Genomic DNA, 26102 nt, shown 5'->3' on the forward strand with positions numbered 1-26102 from the left:
ATAATATAATAAAATAAAATAAATTGTTTTGTCCGCCCCCCCCTTTTTTTTTTTTTTTTTTTTTCCCTTTATGATATGCCTCAATAGCTTCTGATTTTTTGGAAAAGCATGTCTGCTCTGGGGAGGCTAATTTTCATGTCAACAAATGCTGAACCCCTCCCTATTTCTGCCCAGTGATTCAGCTTTGGGAATTTTCTGCTTTTATCATTATAATATTATTTCTTCACCTGTAAGAAGGTCTCTGGTGGCTGCAACTGCTGTAGTGGAAATTACTGTATTTTTGTGGAAGAAATGCTTTGATCTTTATGGTAAACAGAGCCCAGTAGTTTTGCTTATTAGTATTAATGTAACTAGTACATAAAAATGGAAACACAGCTGATAGAAAAGCTTACTCCATGTGCACTCTCATGAAGTCTCTGATTCTGTAGAAACTGTTAGGTAAGGTACCTTGGCCTAGAGCTGAAAAAATTTTACCTGAAGATTAAGCTACCGTTAGAAAGGGAGTTTTTTTCTTTTTCCCTCCCATTGATCACAAACCTCTCTACAAATAATATTTCCTAATTATACCTACAAATTATATTTCATGAACAGTCCCTGAGGGATGGTATTTGGATATTTTTTTCAGAAAGGCTTCTAAGGAAATAATGAAGTGAAAATATGTTGGAAATGTAATATCTTTTCTTTTACATTGCTTATATTGATTAAGTTTCATTTTAATATGTTGTGTGTTTTATTTCTATAGAGAACTGACAGAAAAAACTCTCATTTAAATTCAGAAAAGTTATTTCCCTAGAAAACAACATCAAGTCACAGATCAAGCTAAGCTTGTACAACTTCATATATTTATATATAATATGTATATATATATATATATTTAATAACAGTTGGTAATGCAACTTGGAATTAATCTGGAAACCTTAAAATTGAGGTAATAAGAGACTTTATCTGAAAAGGAGTAGTTTATACTGCTCTTGTTCATTGTTTACATCTAAGTCCTTGGGGAAGTGTGATGGAGGAAGTCAGCCAGTAGCACCAGCAAAATAATACCTCGGCACAAGATTCCCCAATATTTCCAGCTTGAGGTGCATTTAGTCACAAAAACCTTTTCCTACTTTTAGGTTTACTTATCTCCATCTCATAGCATCATAGAGCATTTGCTCATATTCTCCAGCTAATGGGGCAGGAGATTTAGCAGCTGAAACCTGAGGGACTAGAGGGAACAGATAGTGGCACAAGGGAACCCTGGCACTTAATATCCCCTTTATTTCCTCCTGGTGTTTTGTCCCTGGACATTGGAGGCTGACCCTGGCAGGTGGCCTGATGTACACCTGGGAGTACTCAGCTGGCTCCATTACACCTTGGCTCACATCAGCAGCAGTATGCCAGTGTGGCAAGTGCAGGTGGACTGCTGGTAACCAGCCTTGTACCACCCTCACAGCTGTCTCACCCCAGCCTGGTCTCAGCAGAGACTTGTGAATTACTGAGATTGGTATGACTGTGGTCCTCAGGGAAAGGTAAAACACCAGAAGATATTTCAGAAGAAGAGTTGAAATAACAGTCAGTGCAGATAAAGAAGAGCATTGCTCCCAGCATGAAAACTGAGCAAAGGCTGACTCCAGCAAGCCTGGAGCCAATGTGTGCTGATAAAACCACAGCACAACCACTCATCACAAAGGGCCCTACACCATACCAAGAGGATCATGGCATACCACATCTGCCTTTTTTCTCCATTAGCTCACTGTGAAAGAGATGATGCTTGTTCAGGTAAGTATATTTCAAGCAGATGCTTTCCAAGGAAGAAAATGTAATCAGGGAGCAGCAGCCTTGTTTGAGACATATGATGGTGAATGTAGGCAGGGTTCAATGGACCAAACAATGGATCACTTCATAACAGTGAACTCCTAAGGTATATTAAAGCTCTATCCCCAGACCATTTTTTGGCCAGACAGGTACCCATAAGAAAGATATCTTAAGGATGGACAGTCACAGCCCTTTGTTCTTCCTGCTGCATGAAGGAGATCCTGGACACACCACTAGAACACAGCCCTTTGGACTTGTCAGTTTGTGTGAGTGAATGAAAAGTGTGATGGAGTATGTATGAGTGGGTAAAATCAACTCACATAGAGACATGATGCAACAAAAACATCTTTGCCTTTTATAAGAGCTTGCATCTAGTTTTGATCCATTAATGTCCTGAAAGTGCTATTGTATTCCTACAAGCTCAGTCTGACTAAGCTTATCTGTGGCTTCTTTTCATTTTCACTGGTCATTCTTAACCAGAATACAATGCAGGATATGCATTATGTCATGCAACAGTGATGCTTCAGGACACTAATAATGATGTAAGTTAATGACCATCAGGAGCTTCAAGAGGGGCAAATGTACCCAAGACAGTAGTCAGAACAATTACACAGTATGGGCTGACTCTCTACAGTTCTTGGTTTTTCTTAACCTACAGATCACTGGCAGCTTGCATGCTGTTTCTTATTACTACATCACAGTGAGAAGTATAAAATAGCAAATGCTAGTATGAAAATGTAATGCTCTTAACTGAGACTCACAGGAACAGAGCATAGTGATTTGCTGCGTCCTTCACCTAGTGTCAAACTCTCTGTTGTGTTTTCAGAAAGAAATGTACAGATCTTTAAATAAAAGTAAAAAACAGATAATGTCCCAGATGGTAGTCCTATAAATGGATGCCTGTCATGGTTTATGACTTGAAATTTAATTTCTTGCAATCTACTCACTGCAACTAATTGCTGTATAGAAAAGGCTCATGCCTCAGATGCAGCTCATCTCAAAGTCACTTATTTATATGGCTAATTTTTGAGTAATTGTTTGCTCTTGTAATGCAATCTGCAGTAGGTTTTTATGTCATCTTTCAGTTCTGTTTAGCAAGAATCTCAACTTTGTTCCTGTTTCTACATGAAATGTTGAGGGAGAAAATTACATTTCTCAGTATAGTTGACTCCTGTGGAGTTATTTAACTAGGTACTAGCTCAAGGCCCTAAATATTTCTTGAAAGCAAATTCTATTTAGATGTGCAATTCCTGAACTAAATTTTGTTGTAATTTTAGAAAGCATGACTCATTTGAAATTAATATACGCGGTGTAACCAGTCATAAATGTTGCTGCAACATAAGAATGAAAAGTAGGGATAAAGCATTGCAATTAGCTTTAAAATTGTAATGATTTTCTTCTTTTTATAACTTACATAATTTCTTTTAAATTTGTTTTCCAGTTATTAAGATTATGGAGATTATGTTCAAGTCTTTCCCCTCATCCATTACTAAAGTATTTAATTGTGTTTGTTGTTGTTGTTGTTATTGTTGTTTTTAAGGCTGTGATTCTCACTAATTCCTATGACTGCAGTAGATGCAATGTAAAATAGAATACCAGTAACTGCGGGTCTTCTGGTGAAGGCAAAAACAGTTAAGTGCTTAAGACATTAAGAAAACTCTGGTATACAAAGAAGGCAAAAAGAAAAGTAAGAAGCTTTATTCTACTTATCTAGTCTGGATTACAGATCTTTTCACAGTCCAGAGGGTATTGAGTGACATCTGGAGAGACAGATGAAATGTGCTCTATTAACATCAGAACCTTTTAAGCGTGAATGAAAAATATGCATGCAAGGGTCAGTATAGAGACCCCTTCCAAGAGGGCAGCTGCAGCCCTAGCTTTATTTTAGATGTGATGCTTTGATGTTTTTGCACCATCATCTGGCTCCTGCCTGCTCCTTCCTCACCTGGGCTGAGAATGAGGTTGCAAGAAAACCCTGTGTTGCAGGGCTTGGCCGAGGGAAGGCACATCTTCCTCACTTCCACCCACTCTCAAACTACATGTTGATTGCAAAACCTGTTTTTGCCTTTCTTACGGGATTGTATTTGTCCAACAAATGAGGCTTGTTACTATTCAGTCAGTCATCCAGTAATTGGGATATATAGTCAGCTAGAGTCTTGGATCAGGGTTATTTCTTGATGTGCATCTTATACTGGTTTTGTACAATGTTTGTTGCATCATGTGTACACAAGGTATATCATCGTGTATACGCATCATGTGTATAGCACAAGGTTTTATTAAGCAGACTAGGAGAGGGATTCATACCCTCTGTTGTCTCTGTTTCTCTCCCATTTAGTTAAGAAGGTGTTTTTCTTACTTCAAGACAATTCAATTGATACTCTTTAATTCAATTAAATTCAATTCAATTTAATTTTCACTGTTGGAAAAAGCTAACTGTTCTATTCAAATTTTTAATCTTAATATCATCTTATTCTGCCTTCCAAATCACCAGTTTCAATCTTTTCAAGTATTTTATTTTTTTAAAAATAGTTTATATAGTTAAATAGTTATCCTGTTTAAATGTATTTAACCACATGAAGCACATTGCCTTTTTTTTTTTTTTTAACTTTTAATACCTCTTATGAACTATTATTATTATTATTATTATTATTTGCCTTCTTGCTTGGAAAGCATCAGAATTCAATGCAGAGTGGTGCTAACATCATCATTATTAAAAAGTTCAGGTATAGCACAGACCTTAAAGTCTTACTGTGCCAAAAAGAAAGATGATAAATATTGATTTTCTTTTTCTTGAACTTTAGTGGTTTGGGATTCCATATATAACAGCCCTTGTCCTCCAGAGGAAAATGTAGTATGTGTCATGTCAATGGAACTCAATAGTAAAAGGTGAGTGAGGGTGAAATGGGTCCAACCCAGAGGTGTAATTAAGTCTCCAATCTTCTCCTGTGTGGAAAAGCATATATATATGCTATGTGTTAAAGGAAACTGTATGAGGACTTTGGTGTTTTAGACTGATTGCTATTTGATTTATTCTTGACTGACATTGCCATAGTTCTGATTGAATAACTGAGCATTATTTCTACATCATTTAAAGATGGTGGCTCTTTTTTGGCTCAAAACCAGCAATCCTGCATTCATGGACAGTTATTATCTTCAGATATCATGGTTCTGTGCCAGGGAAGTTTGAACACCCAATTCAGACTTTCTAGCTAACACTGTACCCACAAATCTGTAGGATATTACCAACAAAAGTATATCTCATCTACCGCCTCTTCAAAATTAGGGTGCTGTGCCGTCAGTTGCTGTCAGAGCTAACATAAGAGCAATATAACATAATTTTAGACCATGCATCTGAGAGTGGAAAGATTTTTTGTTCCCAAGACTGCTTTCCATTAGGCCATGATGGTCTAATCTGAAATGCATAACTATCACCATGTTGAGGTCCAAGTTTCAAATATAAAATCTGTTTTTGTTTGTTTGTTTGTTTTTGTTTTGTTTTGTCTTAGGTACCTGTGTAAGCTAAATGTTTCTGATAGCAAGGTGCTCTTTAGTCAAACAGATAAAAGCAAAGAAAGAGGTAACACTAAGAAGGTGAATATAAATAAGTGTGGGCTGGAAGCAAGAAGAGAGTGGCAGATTCTTTGTTCCTGAGTTTGTAATTCAGAATCCACTATTTATTTTTGTTCCTATCTTGAGGTACGTGTTTAATGCAAGAGTTATGGCCAAGGGCTTTCAAGAGCTGTGCAGTAACATGGTACATAGGAAATCAGATTAGATAAAAAAATATCAAAATGCCTCTGCTGTCTCTAAAATAGATAGTCTAGCCTTATAATAGTTTTAAAGCTAGACTCTTGAACTGTATACTTCAAGTAAATGCAGTGGAGCCACTTCCTTTTACAGCTGTAAGTGTAGATACACTACATTGTAGCTCTGACTTCTCAGTTATTACTGAGAAGTAATTTTTCTCAGTAATACTGAGTATTACAGGGAAGGGTTTATTGGTTCTTGTAATAGGATCTTTTAAGATCTTTTAAGATACTTGTAGTAGGTTCTTTTCTTCACCAAAAGTCATCTTCTCACATTCTTTTACCTTTTCCTCTTCTCTTCCCCTGAGATATAAATCGTCCTGTTCCAGCAAGCAGTGCATGTATTCTCACTGGGTCCTTTTCCATGCCTAGTTCACCACAAAGGGACCACAAATTGTTGTCAGGATGGCAGGGAGAGCTGCACCTGCATCCAAGTAACTAGTTAATGAGTGTTTGAATTAGAGGGGAAAGAGAAGCAAAAATCTCTTTCTGTGGAAAATGTACCCTGTATGTACATGTGGGGGTTGTTTTGATCAGGTACAGGAGAGACTACTGCCACCTCATCAAGTGAGTGTCAGACTCATCTCCATCACACACATGGGAATGAGCTCTAGGAGAAACTGGTATTTAAATTGGCCAAAAAATTGATGTGCAGCTGTAATCCCCTGAAGATTTATTTTTATTTTTATTTTATTTTATTTTATTTCATTTTCCTGGCAGTAGATACTACTCAAAACCAGGGAATATGGCAGAGTAGATCTCAATGGATCTCAATGCTACTGCATAGTTGTATTTTACCAATGGCAAGGATCAAGAAAAAAAAAAGAAAGAAAAAAAAAGAAAAAAAAAAAAAACAAACATGGAGAGGGCTGAATTGACATAGATCCATTCAGGTTTTTCATCTCAGAGGACCAAAAAGAGGGACCTGGAACCCATCAGAGAGTATGGTGTTATATTTCTTCCAAAAAGTTCCTTCTGTAATAAATCCTGGGAAGTGGTATCCATTGTTATGTTAACATGAACTGTAAGGAAACTGCAAGGAGAATAAAAACATACAAAATAATAGCTCCCAAACCATTGACTCATAACTAAGAACCTGACATGCAAATCCATAAAGATTTGTAGAGGTGATGGAGAACCTGGACCTTGAAAAAGGCAATACAAATGCCTTACATCCAGATTTTTGAATTTTCTTTTGGTGGGTACAAGTGGTCTCTGAGGCTCAATGTTAACTTAAATTAATTTTTGACTGATTATGTGATTTATATGTAAATAAAATTACAACCTTCCATATCAGACTCATGTTGAGAGTTTCTGTTGTTGCCCTATAAGTGTGGTCAGAACTGAAGATATATCTACGTGATGGATCAGAAGTGCAAAAACTGCTTTCATTTTCAGGATACTGATTTTTAATATAAAGATTTTGCATCTATAAAAGGCAAAGCAACATCTGAAAATGGTAATGGACATTAAAAACTGATCATTTCTTAACAAGGGAGTCTTTCAACAATTTCTTAGTTCATGTAAAAAGTGGATTTCTCCTGGGTTATACCAAAACATTTAAATCTTGTAAACATGCCTAGAAAAGGAGGAACTTGCAAGTACAAAAATCTGACAATATAAGTTAAATACAAGTTAAATAAACTTCGATGTGATGGACAGAGCAACCAGGCCCAGGGAGGATTTAAACGTAATAATGGAGTAATTTTCACTGCTGCTTCAAATAATACAGTAACCAAATAATAATAATAACAATAATAATAACAATAAAATCTTGTTTCTTGGAACTTAAAATTGTTACCATACAAAATGACAAAAGTAAACCTTTAAATTGGTTCATTGCAGGCATTGTGTCCCTGATCTCTCTGGCTGTCCTGTCCTATGAACGCTATAGCACCCTTACCCTATGTAACAAGCGTAGTGCTGACTACCGGAAGGCACTGCTGGCGGTTGGAGGTTCATGGATTTATTCATTGGTCTGGACCGTGCCACCTCTGATTGGATGGAGCAGTTACGGGATAGAAGGTGCAGGTACCAGCTGTTCGGTGCGCTGGTCCTCTGAGACAGCTGAGTCCACATCCTATATCATCTGTCTCTTCATATTCTGCTTGGTCATCCCTGTAATGGTCATGATGTACTGCTATGGTCGCCTCCTTTATGCTGTCAAACAGGTAAGCTGCTGTATTCTATCTATAGTGCAAGTTGCTTGGAATCACATGTTGTATTTCCCCTCTACTGAGTTTGGCATTAGTAGATGATAGACAGCAAAACAACAAAGCAAAAATGAATGAAAAAGACCACAGAAAGTCTAAAGGAAAGGGTAGGAGGGTCTTCACCCGTCTCCTTCATATTTCTGGAGTTCTAAAAAGTCAGAAACACCAGATACCATCAATAGAGAGTCTGACTTTGTGGCTAGGAAATATTGCACCATAGAAAAACAGTATATCTAGGCAATAGTTGCACTTGTAGTAAAGCCAGCATGCATGTTTACCCATCTATAAATAAAACATCTATGTAAAAAAATCTTCCTATTTTTGGATCATGACATTTTATTAATGTCTTCTTCTTAATCTATGGAGACCAAAATCTACACTAATACAACTCTACTGCAATTTGCCATTTGGTCAACTTCTTGTAAATACTACTGTTACTACCACTGCTCTTACCACTGGTACTATTACTACTCCAACACTCCTCTAAGGGATTTAAGGTACACTGTAAATATTCCAGAATTAATTTTGAAAAAACCCTGCCAAGGTGATGTGGTGTTATGAAGTTACTTTCCCTTGGGAAAGTAGTGAAGTTACTTTCCCTTACCAAAATGGTTTAATGATGAATAATGAGAAAAGAATGAGGGTATAGGTGTTCTCTAAAAAGTGATTCTCTAAAATGTTCAAATGAATTAAGTAAAGGTATTGAAACAACCAAAGGGGGGGGGGGGTAAATCCCTGAATAGAGATTTCAGACAGAATTAAAGGGGGCGTAATTCAGTTTTGATTAGTCATAAGGAATTAAGGTCATGCCTTTTCCATAATTTTTCAAAACTTTCAGAACCCTTGAAGCCCAAATGGGAAATCTTTTTCTGGCTGAATGCTGAGCCAGCCAGTAAAATATCTTTGATTAATCACATTTTAGTACTCATCTTAATGCTGTGAAATAGTAATATGGAAAAAAAATATCCTTTGATTGTACCATTAAAGCAAAGTTTCGGACCATGCCTGGTCCCTGGGAAGCAATATCCTTTATCATCACCTTCAAAAAGGAGTAGGATCTTGGAAGGTGTACTGCTAATAATATGCAGAAGATATAACTTTTGTTGCTTCTTTCCTTCAGCCCTTATTCCCCTTCCTGACAACAGTCATCACCACAACATACAAATACTTTTATGGATTAAGTGCCTGTGGCATGTGTTTTATTATCTAGTTCTAAATGCAGACTTGTGTATTCACCTTTTAAATTATTATCATTATTTAAATTCATTTATATTAAAAGTAGTGGTAATCTCACTGATCAGTGATAGTTCTTAGGTTGTGGTGAACATCCTGAGGATATGAGCTATTATGGGAAAAATATACAATGCATAGTCATTTTCTATTTAGAAATTTCTATGAGAAATTTTGTGAATAGTAGAAGTGAAAAAGAATCAAACCCAATCTTTCACAATCTGTTGGAAGGCAGGTCTTATGGAACTAATGCTTATTAAATGCAAAGGAACTCCACTGAGAATTGTATTTTATGCCTTTCTTAAAGCTGTTATGATCCAGGGTCATAGAAGCTGCCTGAGCATTTGTGAAGTCTTGAACATCCGAATACTGGATTTTTACACAAAACATCTAACTCTTTCCTGGATTTTGTAAAAGATTTCCTTTATAAGTTATATTTCAGCAATAAGAATCTCAATCAGAAAATTAATCATCAGCCGTCATCTTTCTGTGGTGTACATACCTCTAATATCACATTCATGAAATTTTGCATTTAATAAATTTCCTGTGACATAATATAAATTTATATATATAGAGATATATAGATAGATATATAAATCCTGATGCAGTCACTGAAATACAGGCTTTCCTTCAGTCTTAGGTCCTTTAACTGTTCTGTAATAAACAGGGTAGATTATGAAATGCTAAAGTATGTCATGTTTCAAACTGAAGGAAGAGATGAGCAATAGGCAAATAAAAATATACTACTTCTTATATAAAACTATGTAGAGTTAGTATAGTAATACAAAAAAGACTAAGACAGTTTGCTTCGTCCATTGTAATGTTATTTTTTTTTTTGGTGTGGGCAAAAAACAAAACAAAACAAAAACATTATCTTGTAGTAGGGCTATAATTCTTGCCTCATAGCTTAAAAAAAGTCCTTCTCTGACCATCTCTGTAATATATTAGATGAAATGTGAGAGCATTGCAAACAGAATAAGTTCATTATCCCAGCTTCAGATGCTTGGTAAATTTTCTAAAATATGCCTTACATATTTTTGCAAGATATATAAAAGTTTATATATGAGCATTGTATTGTTAATGGTATTGCACCCTGAGATCAAGAGTACAGAAGTTATGCCATTATTAAAACTGTTGTGAAAATTAATTGAGGTGGAAGAAATATCTTAATAGATTTGGGATAGTTAATGCAAGAATTGGCACAGAGCCTGCATTATCTCCTCGTAGGAATCTGTAATTATAGGTCTACTTTTTTCTTCTCCAAATTTAGTCAGGTGCTGTAGCATTCTGTCACTCGAGGCATTCATAGCTCCTACAAATTCATCTGCACTCTATATAATGGTAACAGGCATAAGGATTTTAGTAATACGGGTTTTATTAAGCATCTTCTTTTCAAGGAATAGCAAACCAATATCATCCCTGTATGAATAATGTTAACAGCAAATGCCATGAAATGGTATTACAACATGACTGTGCTATTGCCTCAGAGTTCTTGTTGTTTGTAAAGCTTGAAGACCCTTAGGAATTACTCAAGTTATTTTCTTTTAAGATATGTTTTGTTTTGTTTTGTTTTGTTTCCCAGACTGGCTTTATCTGGATGGCTGAGTCTTGTTCTGCAGATGGTCCTTGCCACCATCCTTGTGCAACATGTTTGGAAGAGTTGAGAGGTGGGGCTGGGTAAACAAGTGGGAAGTGTTAGCTTTGAATACTGAAAGCTTTTCAAAGGTGTTAAGCAAAGTAATGCTCAAAACAGGGACAAAGAAAAAAAATGTGGTTTCAGAAGCTGCTAGAGATCTTGGCAGTGTATCAGATTTTAAGATGGGCAGAAACATAAATATTTTATTAGACTTTTTCTCTCTGAGTCCATATTATTACTCATGCTAATCTTGTTTCCTTTTTCTATGAGACCTGGTCTTCCATTGCTGCACATGCCGAAATTCAGTTTTTTCTCCAAGTTTTCCTTTAAAGATGATGTGTCTGTTGCCTGTAAGTAGAAAGGTGCAAAGTTTTCTCCCTCACAGAATATTATACATACATTTTTTATTTGTGCACAGTTTTCAAAACAAGGAAAAGAAACTGAGAATGGCTTATTTCTCCTATTGCAATTAGACTTTTTCAGCTCTTGGCTTATGATGCTTCCCTATGACTCTGCCTTTGTGTTCCCTGTGGAAAAAATGTTCTTTATGAAATCAGAGTCAGTTGTTTGCAGTTTGAAAAGTGGGATCCCAAACGTGGAATTACAGAGATTAGTGTTGCGATCGCTGTAGCACGAAAGACACAATATGATTAAAAACCTCTACTGAGGCACCCAGAGAACTCATATGAACCAGCCTAATGAAAATTAGTAAAACTTTTAAAAGAATTCTCTACAGTCTGCATTATCTCTCACTTGCACACACACACACACACAATAATAATAATAATAATAATAATAATAATAATAATAATAATAAATCCTGCCCAAGGGCAGGAAGAGTCCCAGAACACAGTTTCAAGAAAAGTTTTCAGACTGATTTTGTGGAGACTCTCATCTTGGCTCATCTAATTGCCAGTCTCTTTCATCAAAAATTGTGCTTGAACAAAGCTCAGAAGGTCTTTATGGAATCTAGCTAGGGTAGTGAAAACAATAAAAAGAGTTGTAAGCAGAGCACAAAGACTTAAATACGTAGTGTAATACATGTCTGAGCATGCAATTCTTGCTCAGAGCAATAGCCCATGTGTTAAAGTGGGCAAAGGGCCAGTGGTCACTGTCCAATTTTAGAGGTAAGTAAAACAAGGAACACCCATTGTGTTTTTCAAATTGGTTTTGCCTGATTTTCTAAAATCTAGGTTCTTCTGTTTTGTTTTTTTGAAGCATATTAGATCTAACCTTTTAACAGAGAAGTTGTAGGCTCACTAAAAATGGGGTTCTGGAGCAGAAGAATTTGTGACCTGACCTGATAGTTATGCTGTGTGTTTTCTTTTTATTTTCCCTTGAGATCAGTGAGGAAAAGTAGAGATGAAAGATATTTTTAACACATTTTCATATCATTACTTCTTTTCTACTTTGAAATTTTACACAGTGCAAAAGTTCTTTTCTATTTGTTGACTAAAAAAAAATAATAATAATAATAATAAAAAAATCCTTGAAAATTTAAAGAATAACCCACTTGAGGAAGAAGCTTGCCTTACCAGTATGCCTTTCCCTGCACCCATGTGGTGCATCTACTAACATTTAATTACTCAGGGACAGTGACCAAATCATAGGTCCAGGTAGTGGAATTACCTATTTTTCTTTACATCTACTTTATTTTTGATTCTTTTAAAAATTGACATGTGATTTCTGACTTCCAGGTGTCATAGGAGAACCAGATCTTCTTATTTTATTCCATTTCCTAACCTTTCAGAGTCTTGTCACCTTGAAATGGAACAAATACATTCAGAGCTACGCTGGAGAAAGAGGCCTGGTCCTCTCTCTCTTACTCTTTTTCTAGATGTCATGTTACTGAATTTAGTGGAAGAAAAATACACTGGTCTCTTATTCAAGGAGTAACACTCCAGAGTGAAATTACAACTCAAATATGTACCTGAAGAAACTCATTTTGAATTTTGTGTAGTGAGATTTCAACTCTAGTATATTTTTAAAATCATTTAATATAAACAATGGTGGTGATTTTGAAATCTCCTGTACCCAAAAAGAAAGTCTGTGAGAAAAAAGAAAGAGGAGATGTAGATTTTTATGACTTCTTATTCCTTAATCCTGTTTTATGCCTGTGCTATTTGGAACAGTTAAAACTATCTGTAAAAGCAATTATTACACCATTTTTCATTAAAGTAGTCAGAAAAGGATTATAAAGTAGAAAGATTACTCCTGTGACTTTTTCCAGTTCTGAAACTCATTTGGAAATTGTTTGTAGGAAGACAACACATCAGGACAGAGTGCTGATTTAAACTAAAAAGAATTTATCTTCACATTACACAAAGAGTAGGATGGAAAAGTAATAATTCTTCTGTCTTCCCTTCATATGCTTCATGTGTCTATTTATAGAGAAACTCAATTTTCTGAAAACTTTATCTTGATGGCACTGAAGTTATGACTTACGTTGAACAAACTGATAAAGTAATTATGCAACATTAGCTCTGTCTTCTAAAAGCCCTAAATAAAAACAAGATGATAGTCATAGACTTTCTTTCAGCAGCAAAGCTCACAATCTTTCCAGTTATTTAGTGAAGCAAAGAAGACCTAAAAAATGTAATTCAGGTGAAGATGATGTAGACCCAGTCCTTTGGTTTCTGTAGCTCATAGTTTTCACATGTGATTGTGTACATTTGTAGTTTGACTTCAGTACTTCTCACCCTAACCACATCTATGCTCAGACAGACAGCTATTCCCAGAAAAGAAAAAAAGGAAAAAAATATATATATTCTTTATGTTCATAATTATTATTTCTTCCTTTTGGATCTTCATGTGTACTTTCTTTTCTGGCTTCTGGTAGTACAGAAGAAGAAATAACTTTGCCTTTCCTTCTTAACCCTCACTGTAAAAATATCACAGTTACATGTAATTCACAAGCAAAAAGATATGCAATTAACATATGAATAGTTAGATTGTTTTCTGTCACATCATCAGAAGGATTTGGAAACTTGTTTGAAATATAAATCTCTTGTTAGGCTGAGAGAGTTGGGACAAATCATATCAAAATGTAATGAAAGGGGTCATTTAGATTATCACGTTATAAAGTATATCATGTAGCTTATAGCCAGCATTACCAAGAAAATCATTTCCAAAGGTTCTGTATAGCCTTCATCTGGCACACATTGATCAATTTGGGATTTTAAGTACTAAGAACAGGCTTTAAATTATGAGAGCAATTGACATTCCTATGCAATAGCACATTCTCACTGAGTTTCTAGATAATTTCTCAATTAGAAAAACAACAGCTGATGTGCCTTTTTGTTGTTGTTTTCTTCGAGGAAGTGGAGTATTGAAATCCACTGGGTTCCATGTGGTATATATCTGTGTTCAATTCTTTGAAGATGTGTTTTTTCTCAAATCTTCTTGGTTTCTGACATGGTGAAATTTCCCAGGACTATGTAGGTGAAGCAATATCAGAGACAATTATTTTGAAAATTATTAATAAGAAAGTCACAGGATACCTACAAGAGAGAAATATATATATATATATATATATATATATATATAAAGACAGAAAAACATTGCTCTTGTTATTTCTCCTCCAGAAGAGATAATTAATTGTGTTGAATATGAAATTCTTTCAGAATCAGGTCACAACCTGTAAAGGATCTTAGATAAACATAAATTTATCATCATATGAACACTCCTTTCTTTCACAGGCCATAATTCCCATTGTTTCCTTTTTCTCCATGGTAACATGACACATTTATATAAATATATACAGATTATTTTTCCTATGAGCATCTTGCTGGAATTAAAAATTGGTTTGATTATCTCAGAGGCAGACTTATTATCATGCTTAATTTTTAAAGAACTAATTTATTCTTGTGCTTTTTCTTAACTATTAGGGTTTACCCAGAAGGTGAAAAGATTGTCCCAAGGGCACAAAATCCAGTGTTTTCTGTAATGGCTGAGGAAATTGTAACCCCCTGAGAAATAAAGGAGATAGTTAACATTTAGAAAAGGTACAGTGGTCAAATTCAATGTAAAATATTTTCTAAAGTGTTTAGAGATTTCAGCTGCTGTCAGATCTTGTATAGACATCTTTAGCTCACAGGTGATTGTTTATGTTTATTGAGGGATGTTCTTTGTATGTCTAATTAAAAAGTGTAAACTAACTGCTGAAGCACCTGTGACCAGATTGGTCTTCATTTTTTGAGGTCTGAGCATGCTGGAAGAGAAAAAGGAATGAGAAAAGATTATTATCTTCTTTCCCTTTTGCTGACATAAGTGTAAATCATTAGTTAATTGTTTGTATTTTACAGAGAAGCAATAACACAACATTGGCATAAATCAGGCGCTGTAGAAATTTGTTGTAAATCAAGTTAATGGCTGTTCAGAAAATAGGATTTCATTGGATTTGCCATTTTTCATTCTTTAGATAAACTACGGAAGAAAAATCCTGTCGCAATCTTTAATAACAAGCTAATAGAAATTTAAGATCTGAGGCCTTAATCTCTGGATTTATTGTCTCCATAAAGAATGTACTGTGGTCTCACAAGTCTTTCAATTTAGAGCAAATGCTGTATGTCAATGCCTAGCGGTCATGACGTCTCAGTTCAGGGAACGGCTTAGTAAAGAGTTTGATGATAAGTGAAAGCATATGATTTTTTGGTTTAATCACCAGTTATAAAATTAAAAAGGCTAAATATACAGAAGGGTGTCCTCCAGACTAAAGAATATGTTTATATATGTATTTCAGCACTAGTAATGGAGTCACAGTTGCTTACCCTGTTGTAGCTTGACACCACGTAAGAGGCCAAGTTATCACCTTAGGCAGAACCACTGGCAAAAGGCTTAGAGCAAAACAACATGGAGCTTACGTGCTTACGTTACATCTTGGAGCTGAGGTTTAACATACTATGTCCTGATCTATAGCAGAGGAATTGATGAGCACAAGTCTGGCACAAGTCAGAGAACTACATAGAAAGGAGGGGACCAAACCTGGTGCAAGCTTGTCCACCTACTGGGAGTTGTCACTGACATTTTCCATCTGACAAATAGTGACTGAGGACATCATCTTAGAGACAAGGCTAATATCTTAAAGACTAAGGCAAATCTATGCTAAGGATCCAAGCATGCTATGAGCTGAGCAAGATGCACGATCAGGGCTCGAGATGATGACGGGGGCATGATCCACTTCATGAAGTGGCTTTATTTGATAATATAGTCAGTTATTCATGCTTTTAAAATATTTACCTACTCCATTACTTTCTTCTTCAGGGAGGTTGGATTTTAATTTTAATATGTGTGTTAAGAAAACTAGAATTTTTGTTTCTTCCCTTAAGGATTTTTTATTATTATTATTTAAAAGTTCCATGTGTGCACAGGAATCTCTCGGTTTCTGGCTTTCTTCCTTGACTTCAGACAATTGTGAATACTATTTCAAATAGAGCTGTCTGGGAAATAGACTTTCTGGTCTTTTCCCAGTTTGAGATTTTGATGCAGAAATTTCTTGACTTGAATAAGGGGAAAGAAATCAAAACCTCATTATTTTTTCACAGATCATGAAGTCAGTAGTATTTCACATTGACATAAGCCTCCAATGGGATATCTAAATGTTATAAAATAAAATAGTCTCCTCCTGACCCTGAAACCACTCAAGGTCCTGGCGCCGTTGTTCAGCAGCTGGTTAGCCAAAAGCAATGTGGAACAAAAGGCCCTGGAAATCCTTGGAGTTGATGAGCTTGTGAGATCCAAAAACTTGAATAAAATAGCTCTGTGAGGTAACTAGGCACTAAAAGGCCAGTCATTTTAGATGTGTCAGGCATATCGTCAAGAAACAAGAGAGAAGCCCAGGGAAACCTGGGTTCTACCAAAAATGTCTCAGATTTGCATTTTCTCACAGAATGTTTTCATTTTTGTGAATCAGTTTCCCAGTGAAGAAATGTCATGCCAGGAATAATTTTGAATTTAGCTGGTCTGTAATTCAACTCTGCAAATGAAACACCTCCATTCTGTTGTTGCAGCACAGATTGTTTATAAAACACTGAGAGGGTTTCTGTGGTCTGACCTAAAACTTTTTCCACCTTCTCCACCTTCACCATCTTGTTTGGTATGCATGACGTGATATGGTAATAAATGTGCAGCTCTCACATTCACATAGTTGCTCATTACCATTGAGATTTAGCAAGGACAAAGGTGCAAATATATTTACTCAGCTTCCTGAGTCTCAGGAGTACAGTGAAGAAATTTTGAAAAATCACACTAATTTTCACATGTTCTAATTATGTTTTCTGTCATGCTCATACAGTCAATCCAAATCATCATTATTACCTTTTTTTATCAATACATTATTTTTTTTTTCCTCTTTTCCCTTTGTTATTCAAATAATCAGTCAGGACATTTCATAGAATTCTTCCCCTTCAATAAATTGTTTTTGGGTTATCTGGGATACCTCTTTGTTGAGACAGCCTTTCAGAAAGGTTCAACTTCTTGCAGCTGAGCTGAAAGATGTGGAAAAAGGCCATATTACTTGGCCCTGACTCATGGTGGGTCAGTAGAAATTAGCTTCAGGGTTCCAGTGGATTAAAAACAGGGTCATACCTCAATTTACTATTATCTTACTAGGCAGCTGGCTCTAGTCATTTCAGCAGACCTGATGGTAAATTGAAAGCCACTATCACAAGTGAAGAATAATGGCTGAAATAGGGCCAAAAAGAATTTAAACATGGAGACATATATCAAGCAATATTTTATTTATCTGATTTAATAAAATTATATTGGCAATAGTTCTATGACCCTTTAATTATTAGCCTTGAAATAATCCTACAGGACTCAATATACACTGTAAATTAGTTGGATGAAACTCAAATATAATTTTGTGTGGCTAGACGCTGATACTTAAACAGCAAGTTTACAGCATTTTACTTGGATACCAACTGGATGAACTGTGTGTGAGGGGGAGGAAAAGGTTGTCAGGGAATGACTGAGGTAATCATCTGGCTGAAAATTAATCTTTCTTTTTACATGCAAGGTGTGGAGGCAAGGCTGGAATGGGAGGTCACTGCCTTGACTGAGGGAAGGGCCAGGCAGCTGCACCCAAGTAGGTCTAGGGGCAAACATGCTGCTCTTAGGCAGGGAGCAGCTTCCAGCAGAGTGAAAGCAGTCTTTGTGAAATATTTAGAGTAGAGGCTTTTGAGACTTTTTAAAACTAAGTACTAACATATGGCTTTCCAAAACATCTGTTCCTGCTGGAAGGGAAGAGACTGTTCAGACACTTTAAAGTTTGCACCTGCCACTTCAATTTTGCAGGGAGCTTCCTCCACTGAAGGAGTGCTTGTCCAGATGTTCCCAGAAGAAACAATGTTATCACAGGACAGAGAGAGTTCTACATCACTTATTTTCAGGCACTTAATTAATTTGAATTTTACTTCATTAGTAGTTTAGTTGTCATATGAACTTTTCAACTACTTAATTAGATTTTCAGCTTAAAAATCTCAGGAATCCTTATACAGTAAATCAATATTCCTCTGCACATGTAAAAGCTAGGAAAGAAAAAGGCATGATCTTTAGTAGCTAATGTTTCCTTCAAATAAATATGGATAAAGTGGATATTACTGTATTCCTTGAGCTATTTTTACAAAGGTGACACTTAATCCATTAGCTCCTCAACTTTTCTATTTTGTAGTTTTCATAATATCTTAACCACAGTCCTCTTTGTAGCATTAATTAATTTTCCTTTGTTATTACAAGATAAAACAAAACAAAACAAAAAGTAAAAAGAATGAGCACTGTCTTAATTTTAAATATTTAAGGGTTTAAGTCTTCACTTTCTTGTTCGTTCAGCATATTTTCTTCTATGTTTATCCTTGTAAAAAGTCTGCACTGCATGCATCTTAAAGAAAACTGTCACTGGATGGAGGTAGAGTCATCCTAACTTATGAAGAACGTGTAATTGCTTGACTTTTAATAGTACAAGTGACATCTGCTAAGCAGTTAGATTAATCACAGCTGGGTATGTGATAGGGCTGCCTTTAGGACCTGTTCCAGACCTTCTGTTGTACTTAAGAATGATAATCTAAATTCAAATGGGAGATCTGTCAACCACACAGCTTCTCAGATAATAAAAAAAACATGTAAGGTGTTTACTAACGGCATCTCAGTAATATTGAGTTGTTTTGTTTCTCATCACATAAGAGACAGAAGAGGCACCATATTGCAGCATTTCAGAAGGCTGTAACATCCATTTTGTCTGGTAACATAACAACTCTCCTGGAACTGACCCCAGTGTATGGAAAAACAGTATCTATCTATCTGAGGTTTTGCTACTTATTTCTGTTCTATTAAGGTTTAAATATAAACCAAGCGTGAATGAAACCTATGTGTCCAGAAATAGAAAAGAAAGAAAATAATGCATAAAAAGGGGCGGCCAGCAGGGAGATGGAGGTATTGTCCCTGTCTACTCTAATCTTGCTAGACCCCACCTGGAATAGTGCGTGCAGGCCTGGGCCCCCCAACACAAAAAGGATGTGGAGCTCTTGGAACGTGTCCAGAGGAGGGCCACTAAGATGATCAGAGGGCTGGAGCACCTCTCCTGTTCAAAAAGGTTGAGGGAGCTGGTCTTGATTAGCTTGGAGAAGAGAAAGCTCCAGGGAGACCTCATTGCAGCCTTCCAGTAGTTGAAGGGAGTGTATAAACAGGAGGGGGAACACCTGTTTGCATGTGTTGGTAGTGATAGGACAAGGGGGAATGGTTTTAAACTAAGACAGGGGAGATTTAAGTTGGAAATTAGGAGAAAGTTTTTCACCCAGAGGGTGGTGAGGCACTGGAACGGGTTGCCCCGGGAGGTTGTGGATGTCCCATCCCTGGAGGCATTCAAGGCCAGGCTTGGTGCAACTCTGGGAAGCCTGCTCCAGTGGTTGGCAACCCTGCCCAGAGCAGGGGGGTTGAAACTAGATGATCTTTAAGGTCCTTTTCAAACCAGGCCATTCTGTGATTCTATGATTCTGTGATATTCTGAGCCTAAATTAAATATATATATATATTTATTTATTTATATATATATATATATATATATATATATATATCCCTATGATGAATGGAGCTTTCTCTAAAGCTTGGTTATAGGCCTGTAAAACACTACTTGTAAGCCTTTGCTTTGCACAGAACATGAAATGAATATTGCCTCTAGTTTCTGATCATAGATGTCCCCAGTTAAATACCAATGGCACTCTGCTTTGCTCTGATGCCTTAGTTAAGAGCTGGGCCATTAAAAACACACATCTCTGGAAAAGTTCATCCAAACTAATCAACTGGATATTGCTTTCCAGCTTCTCCATTTTTATGGCTTGTGGGTGCTTACTAAAAGCCTTACCTGATACTTTTCTCTCTCTCACTTGATGAGCAGTTTCAAGATAGTAGTTCCGTCTAAATGTCAAGTTAAAAGAATTGACTTTCACATCTTTTCAATCTGGTCTCTCTGCATCAATCTTTAAGACCTTTTTGAAGAAAATTTGTAACTATGGCTTGCAATCTGATCTTGGCCTTTTATTAATTGCATGCTATGCCTGGGAGCCTTCTCTTTTTGCATGTTTTCTTTCACTCTCCTGTAGTGAAAAACCTCTTCTGTACACCTCATGCTTCTGTGCTCCAGCACAGTCAAGGCTCAGTAGATGCTTAGTCATGTCAGCGTGGCACATTTTGGATTTTCTCAATATCAAACTAAATGGATTTACTTTGAGCTCCATTGCTTGCTGAGTAAGTTCAGGATGTTAATTCAGTCTAAATGTCAAGTTAAAAGAAATACGATTCCAACCTGCTGAATCATCTTGTTAACTCAGCGTTCTTTTCACTTTGACCTTTCCTTAGGGAGGTACACGTATTGCTCAATTACATTCAGTCTTTCCAGAAGAATGTTGGAATTTTATAAGACTACTTTGTCCTTTTCTTTCTAAGGTAATAACATTTACACTACACATGCTTCATACTGTCTCGGACTTTATCCATCCCTACTTACCTTGTTGTACTCTGAAGAATTCTTCAGGCACAAAACTCAGAAATGCAAGTGTTGTTCACAAGTGAGCTGAATTTGTTATATCCATATTTAATAAATACTGACTCGAAGAGACGTGAGCTTGTTAGTGAATCATTACTGGACTAGTATACATCTTGGTACAAACTGCCTTGGATTTGTGTTGGACTCTTTGAAATTGGAATTAGAAAATAACTTCAGAGGCAATAAGTTTTTTTTAAAAAAAAAACAACAACAACAACAACAACAACAACAACAAACTTCATGGGCAAGAAATAGGAAAGGCAAAAAAGGGGTACCAAGTACAATCAGAGCTACAGAACCTTTCAAAAAGAGATGAAATAGTAAGAAGAATATCCTTATAAACCATTGTGCAAACATTTTTTTTTTTTTTTAATTTTTGTGCTACATTTCAGAGTATTACCACATTTTAATTTTGTCCTTCATTCTGGTGCTTGTGCTGTCATTTCAAATATAAGAAGGCACAAGAGGAGAAGCTTACTCATTAAGCTAAAATGGCTGCTATGAAAAAGTAGAGTGTTTTTAAGAGCCATGCTATGTTGGTAATCCTCCTGAACAGGCCGTTTGAACTCTAAAATAAAGGCATTGCTATGAACATAGATTTTAGTGATGAGGCTCACTGGTCTTTTCTCCCAATTTCTCTTTCCTTTCTTCCTCCTTTTCCCCTTCTACCCGCTCTTCTGCCCCACACCCCCACCCCCACCTCCCCTACCCCACACCCCGTGTCTCCTATTCCCCTCTTTGCTGATAAAAATTTCTACCCAAATTCATGCTCACATTAAGGTACAGCTATCTGATCAGGTTTGCTGACTAACTCTAGCAGCACTGTATCTTTAACCCCTATATTAGGTAACTTTTAGATTGCTCCTGAATAAAAACTGCAGCTGTATAAACTGATACTTTCTTAGAAGCAGATTTTGTGGTCTTACCACAATTTGAGGGAGGAAAAATGTTATTTAGGACTAAAGTTCCCAAAACATCTATACTGATCAACTTCTAAGTGGTTACTTTAAACTTTTTCTTACTGAAATTCTTTCTTTGTCATAATAATGCTCATTTACAAGCTCAGATCACCTTTGAACTGTCAAGATTCAAAAACATGAGTATTATCAAAGCTCAGATGTGATGGGCTATTGCTGTCTTTCACTGCTTTCTTTCAAAGTGAGCATGCCCATCAGAAACCAGTAGTCTCCTGCTTTTCACTTTCTATATAAGACTTATTTCCATAAGCCAAAAATAAAACTGAAATGCAGATTGCCAACTAATCAATTTTTGCAACTTCGCAAGTTTTAGTTTTAATATATAATGTAGCCCCTTTAAATATCAGCACCATAACTCAGTGTCAGTGTACTTTATAACTGTGCTTCAGCGCTATGGGTATTGTGCTCTTTCTGCAGAGAGTTGACAAAAATTTATTTAAGTACGGTGAAGTTAATCACTATTTTTCAAATGCTTGACTCTCTACTAGAAATGCCATCAGGTGTCTAACAGTGTTATTAGTGCTATAAAACTGCCACCATCACTTAGGGAAGACCTAAGTGATGTTGGTGTCTCAATAGAAATCATTGACCTGCATTAAAGCAAGCTTGGTGAACTTTGTGTCAGTGAAAAACACTGGAGGCCTGTTGCAAAGACAGCGGCAAGTATTCTGGAGGTACACTCTTCTCAGATAAATGCTCTGTTCTATGGATGATTTTAACAATTACCTGGCTTTCATAGTCTTAGTTTCTGCCTAACTTCATGTTCAAGGTAGTTACACAAAAATATCTTGAGAGGAAAAAACATTTTATATATTTTTTCCATTCTCTTCAGTAAGTGCCCACAAGATGAATTAACTGTGGCTATTGCTTTCAGAGGAGAATTACTGGATTTCCATGTCAACAACATAAAGGTTAAACATATATATATATATATATTAGGAGAAAATATGTATATATAGACAGTGAAGTAAACATGAAATCAGGAGTGTCTCTTGAGCATAAAGTGACATATGTAATATCTGGTATTTATGTTATGTTATTATGTTATGACATGTTATGTTATTTATTTATTTTAAGTAAGGCAAAGTCTTCAACAAATCTGTACTCTTTATGCTAAATTCTGTATATTGTTCCCCTGTGGTTTCATGTGAGTATAAGGATGTTCCACCACCAACCTGCTGTTCTTCTCCTAACTGTGCCTAAAGCAGATGATATCTAGTGAGTTTGTGCACACCTGGCCAGTCTCTGTGGCTTATTCTCCCTGCATTCCCCAACATCCACTAAGTAATTATTTGGTCTAATATTTCCTACAATTTTACCTTAAATTGATCTAGGTTCTCTGATATATCTAGTACAAACAACTCATGGATCTTCCCAGCATCTTTTGCAGTGAAAACTGATGCAAGGAATTTATGACACTTCTGTGAGAGAGCCTTCTCAACCCTGAGTACATCTTTTCACCTTTTTTATCACAGTCAGTTTTCTGTCTGTATTCCTGATTAGCTGAACATTTTCACCTGCTTCCTTTTTACAGATACCCCATTAAGTCACGGTTGGGCCACAGCAACAATTTACTTTATAATTGTTATTCTTGGTCTTACCGAAACTCTAATCTAAATCTCTCCTCTTTTAGTTTAAAATTATTCCCCCTTGCCCAATTCTTCTATGCCTGAGTAAAAAGTTTCTCTCCATCTTTTTTTATAAGCCCCCTTTAAGTAATGAAAGGGTACAATGAGGTCTCCCTGGAGCCTTCTCATCTTCAGGCTGAACATCCTCAGATCTCTCAGTCTTTCTTCATAGGAGAGGTTCTCCAGCCCTCTGATCATCTTCATGGCCCTCTTCTGGACCCTCTCTAACAGGTCCACATCCTTCTTGTGCGGGGGGCTCCAGACCTGGATGCAGTACTCCAAGTGGGGCCTCATAAGGGCAGAGTAGAGGGGGACAATCATCTACCTCAATCTGTTGGCCACCCCTCTGTTGATGCAGCCCAGGATGCAACTGGCCTTCTGAGCTTCAAGAGCACACTTCTGGCTCATGTCAAGCCTTTTATCCACCAGAACTCCCAAGTCTTTTGCTGCAGGGCTGCTCTCAATGAGTTCTTCTCCCAGTCTGTGCTCATGTCAGGGATTGCCTGATCCAGGTGCAGCACCTTGTATTTAGACTTGAACCTCATTAGGTTTATGAGGACCCATTTCTCAAGCTTGTCCTTTGAACAGCATCCCTTTGGATGGTACTCCTTCCTTCTGTTGTATCAACTGCATCACTCAGCTTGGTGTCATCTGCAAACTTGTTGAGGGTGTCCTTGATCCCACTATCTATATTACTGATAAAGATATTAAACAGTACTGGTCCTAGGACAGACCACTGAGGGACACCACTCATCACCGGCCTCCACCTAGACATAGAGCCATTGACCACCACTCTCTGGGTGTGGCTTTCAGGCCAATTCCTTATCCACAGAATGGTCAACCCATCAAATCTGTATCTCCATTTTGGAGATCAGGATGTCATGTGTGATCATGTCAAAGGCCTTACACAGAAGTCCAGGTAGATGACATTGGTCAGCCTTTCCTTGTCAACTAATGTACTCACTCCATCATAGAAGACTACCAGATTGGTCAGGCATTATATGCCCTTGGTAAAGCCATGCTGGCTGCCCTGGAAAATGAAATAGTAGAAAAGTAGAGAAATACAGTCTTTTGCCTCCGTCAGCTGCTATTTATTTTAACATGTATCTGACAAAGCAAAATAAACTTCAAGAATGCCTGACTTCTGAATACTATAATCCAACAGCTATAACCCAAAATTTTGTGGAAAGAACTGGTTGTCATATGTGACATTTGTTTTCAGTTAGCTAGAGAATATTTTATTACATGTTCATTATACTTTGTGATGCATATTTAAGTATTTCTGTTGCATTAGAAAACATTTATTTCATTTTCATTTCAAATGTTATGTCTAACATCAGAAAATATACAAGATTTGACTTTATCTAGAGCTGAAAGTGTCATAAAATGAAAGGTAGGTATTTAAAAGCCAGTTTCACATAATTTTGGAATTTGGTAGGTGCTGTATGTGATCTGTTCTTGCCCATGTCTTATTGTGTATCGCAAGTCTATGGTAAAGACATACAGCTGCTGAATCTCACTTGTCTGTTAGCTGGGCATGGGTAGACTCTGGTCACTGTTTATAGACATAACATTCCAAGACTTCCCCCCCTCCCCCCCCCCTTTTTTTTTTTTTTTTTCCATGTCATATTGCTGCCCTCTGGATGCCTTACTCTATCTGATGCCTCCAGAACCCGTCCTATCAGTCACATGTGTTTTTCTGGGGGTCTCTTTTTTCTCTCTGGGGGTGTCACAGCTTCAAAATCATGTGAAACCTCTGTTGAAGATTATGGATCTCTGCAAATAATGAAGCTTGCCTGCGTGAAGATCTATAGTGCTGATAATCACTCCTACACACCATCTTCTAGATCTTTCATGTGGGGTGATGGCTGGCTGCCCAAAGTGGACAGGATTTTCGGGTCTTAGAGAGGGTTTCTGGCAGTGTATGTTTATCCAGACTGAGAGGTTTCATAGAGCTGCTTTCTCTTTTAATGGTCCCTGATATGCAGAAAAATGCTACTTCATAGAGTGATCATCAAAGTAGCATTAGAGGGACAGTCAGAGTCGATGACACCAGACTGAAGTTGTGATGGTTCTCCTGCAAGAGTACAAATGCCATTAAGAAAGGCAGAGTTACAAAGACAGCGCCTGTAACATCAGACTAAGAAAACAGGATCACCTAAAGCACGCTGCACAGGATGACATCCAGCTGGGCTTTGAATATTTCCAGAGAAGGAGACTCAAAAACTCAAGAGCTAAAACCTACTTCTCCCTTCTCCATATTTAGTATACCTTCATCATATTTATTAAATTAGTTTTGTTCTAAAAAAAGAAAGAAAAAAAAAAAAAAAAAGACATTTATGTCATTAACTCACCTAACTTGGAATCATCTAAATTGTAGGCTTCTGTTTCCAGACTGTCTTGTGTGCTTCTGTAACAATGAGGAGATGGAGACAGACAGATAGACAAAAACAGTCTTCCAGGTGGTGGAAGTCCTATGTCAGGCCTGTCTACACCTGTGTGCCCAAAACTACATAAAGGGTTCCCACCATCTCTTTCTTGTCAGGATCTATCCTGTTTTGTTAGCAGAAGTTAAGTCCCAACATCCACAGGGGTACAAAACAAATGGAAATATGGCTTGAAAAATTCCAGTGCTCTCACCTCTTTGTGGGTTTGAGGCCATCTCTGTGCATGAGTCTGACATACCTGGATATATCATCAGCTTGTGCAAGCTGACCAGGCACTCAAAAATATTTGTAACGTACCATGTAACCCAAACTCTCCCCAAAACCAAGTG

The 26102-nt window shown here is 36.8% G+C and overlaps 1 protein-coding gene across 1 annotated transcript in view; it reads left to right on the plus strand.

Annotated features, from left to right (window-relative positions):
* The window catches only part of LOC118161521 (pinopsin-like), an 82712-nt gene that overhangs the window by 16760 nt on the left and 39850 nt on the right, over positions 1 to 26102 (plus strand). Inside the window, exon 2 of the mRNA XM_035316982.1 lies at positions 7452 to 7777. Within this exon, the coding sequence (XP_035172873.1) occupies positions 7452 to 7777 (326 nt within the window). The remainder of the gene's footprint in view (positions 1 to 7451; positions 7778 to 26102) is intronic.

This window comes from Oxyura jamaicensis, chromosome 1 (assembly GCF_011077185.1).
Source record: "Oxyura jamaicensis isolate SHBP4307 breed ruddy duck chromosome 1, BPBGC_Ojam_1.0, whole genome shotgun sequence".
Lineage (NCBI taxonomy): Eukaryota > Metazoa > Chordata > Aves > Anseriformes > Anatidae > Oxyura > Oxyura jamaicensis.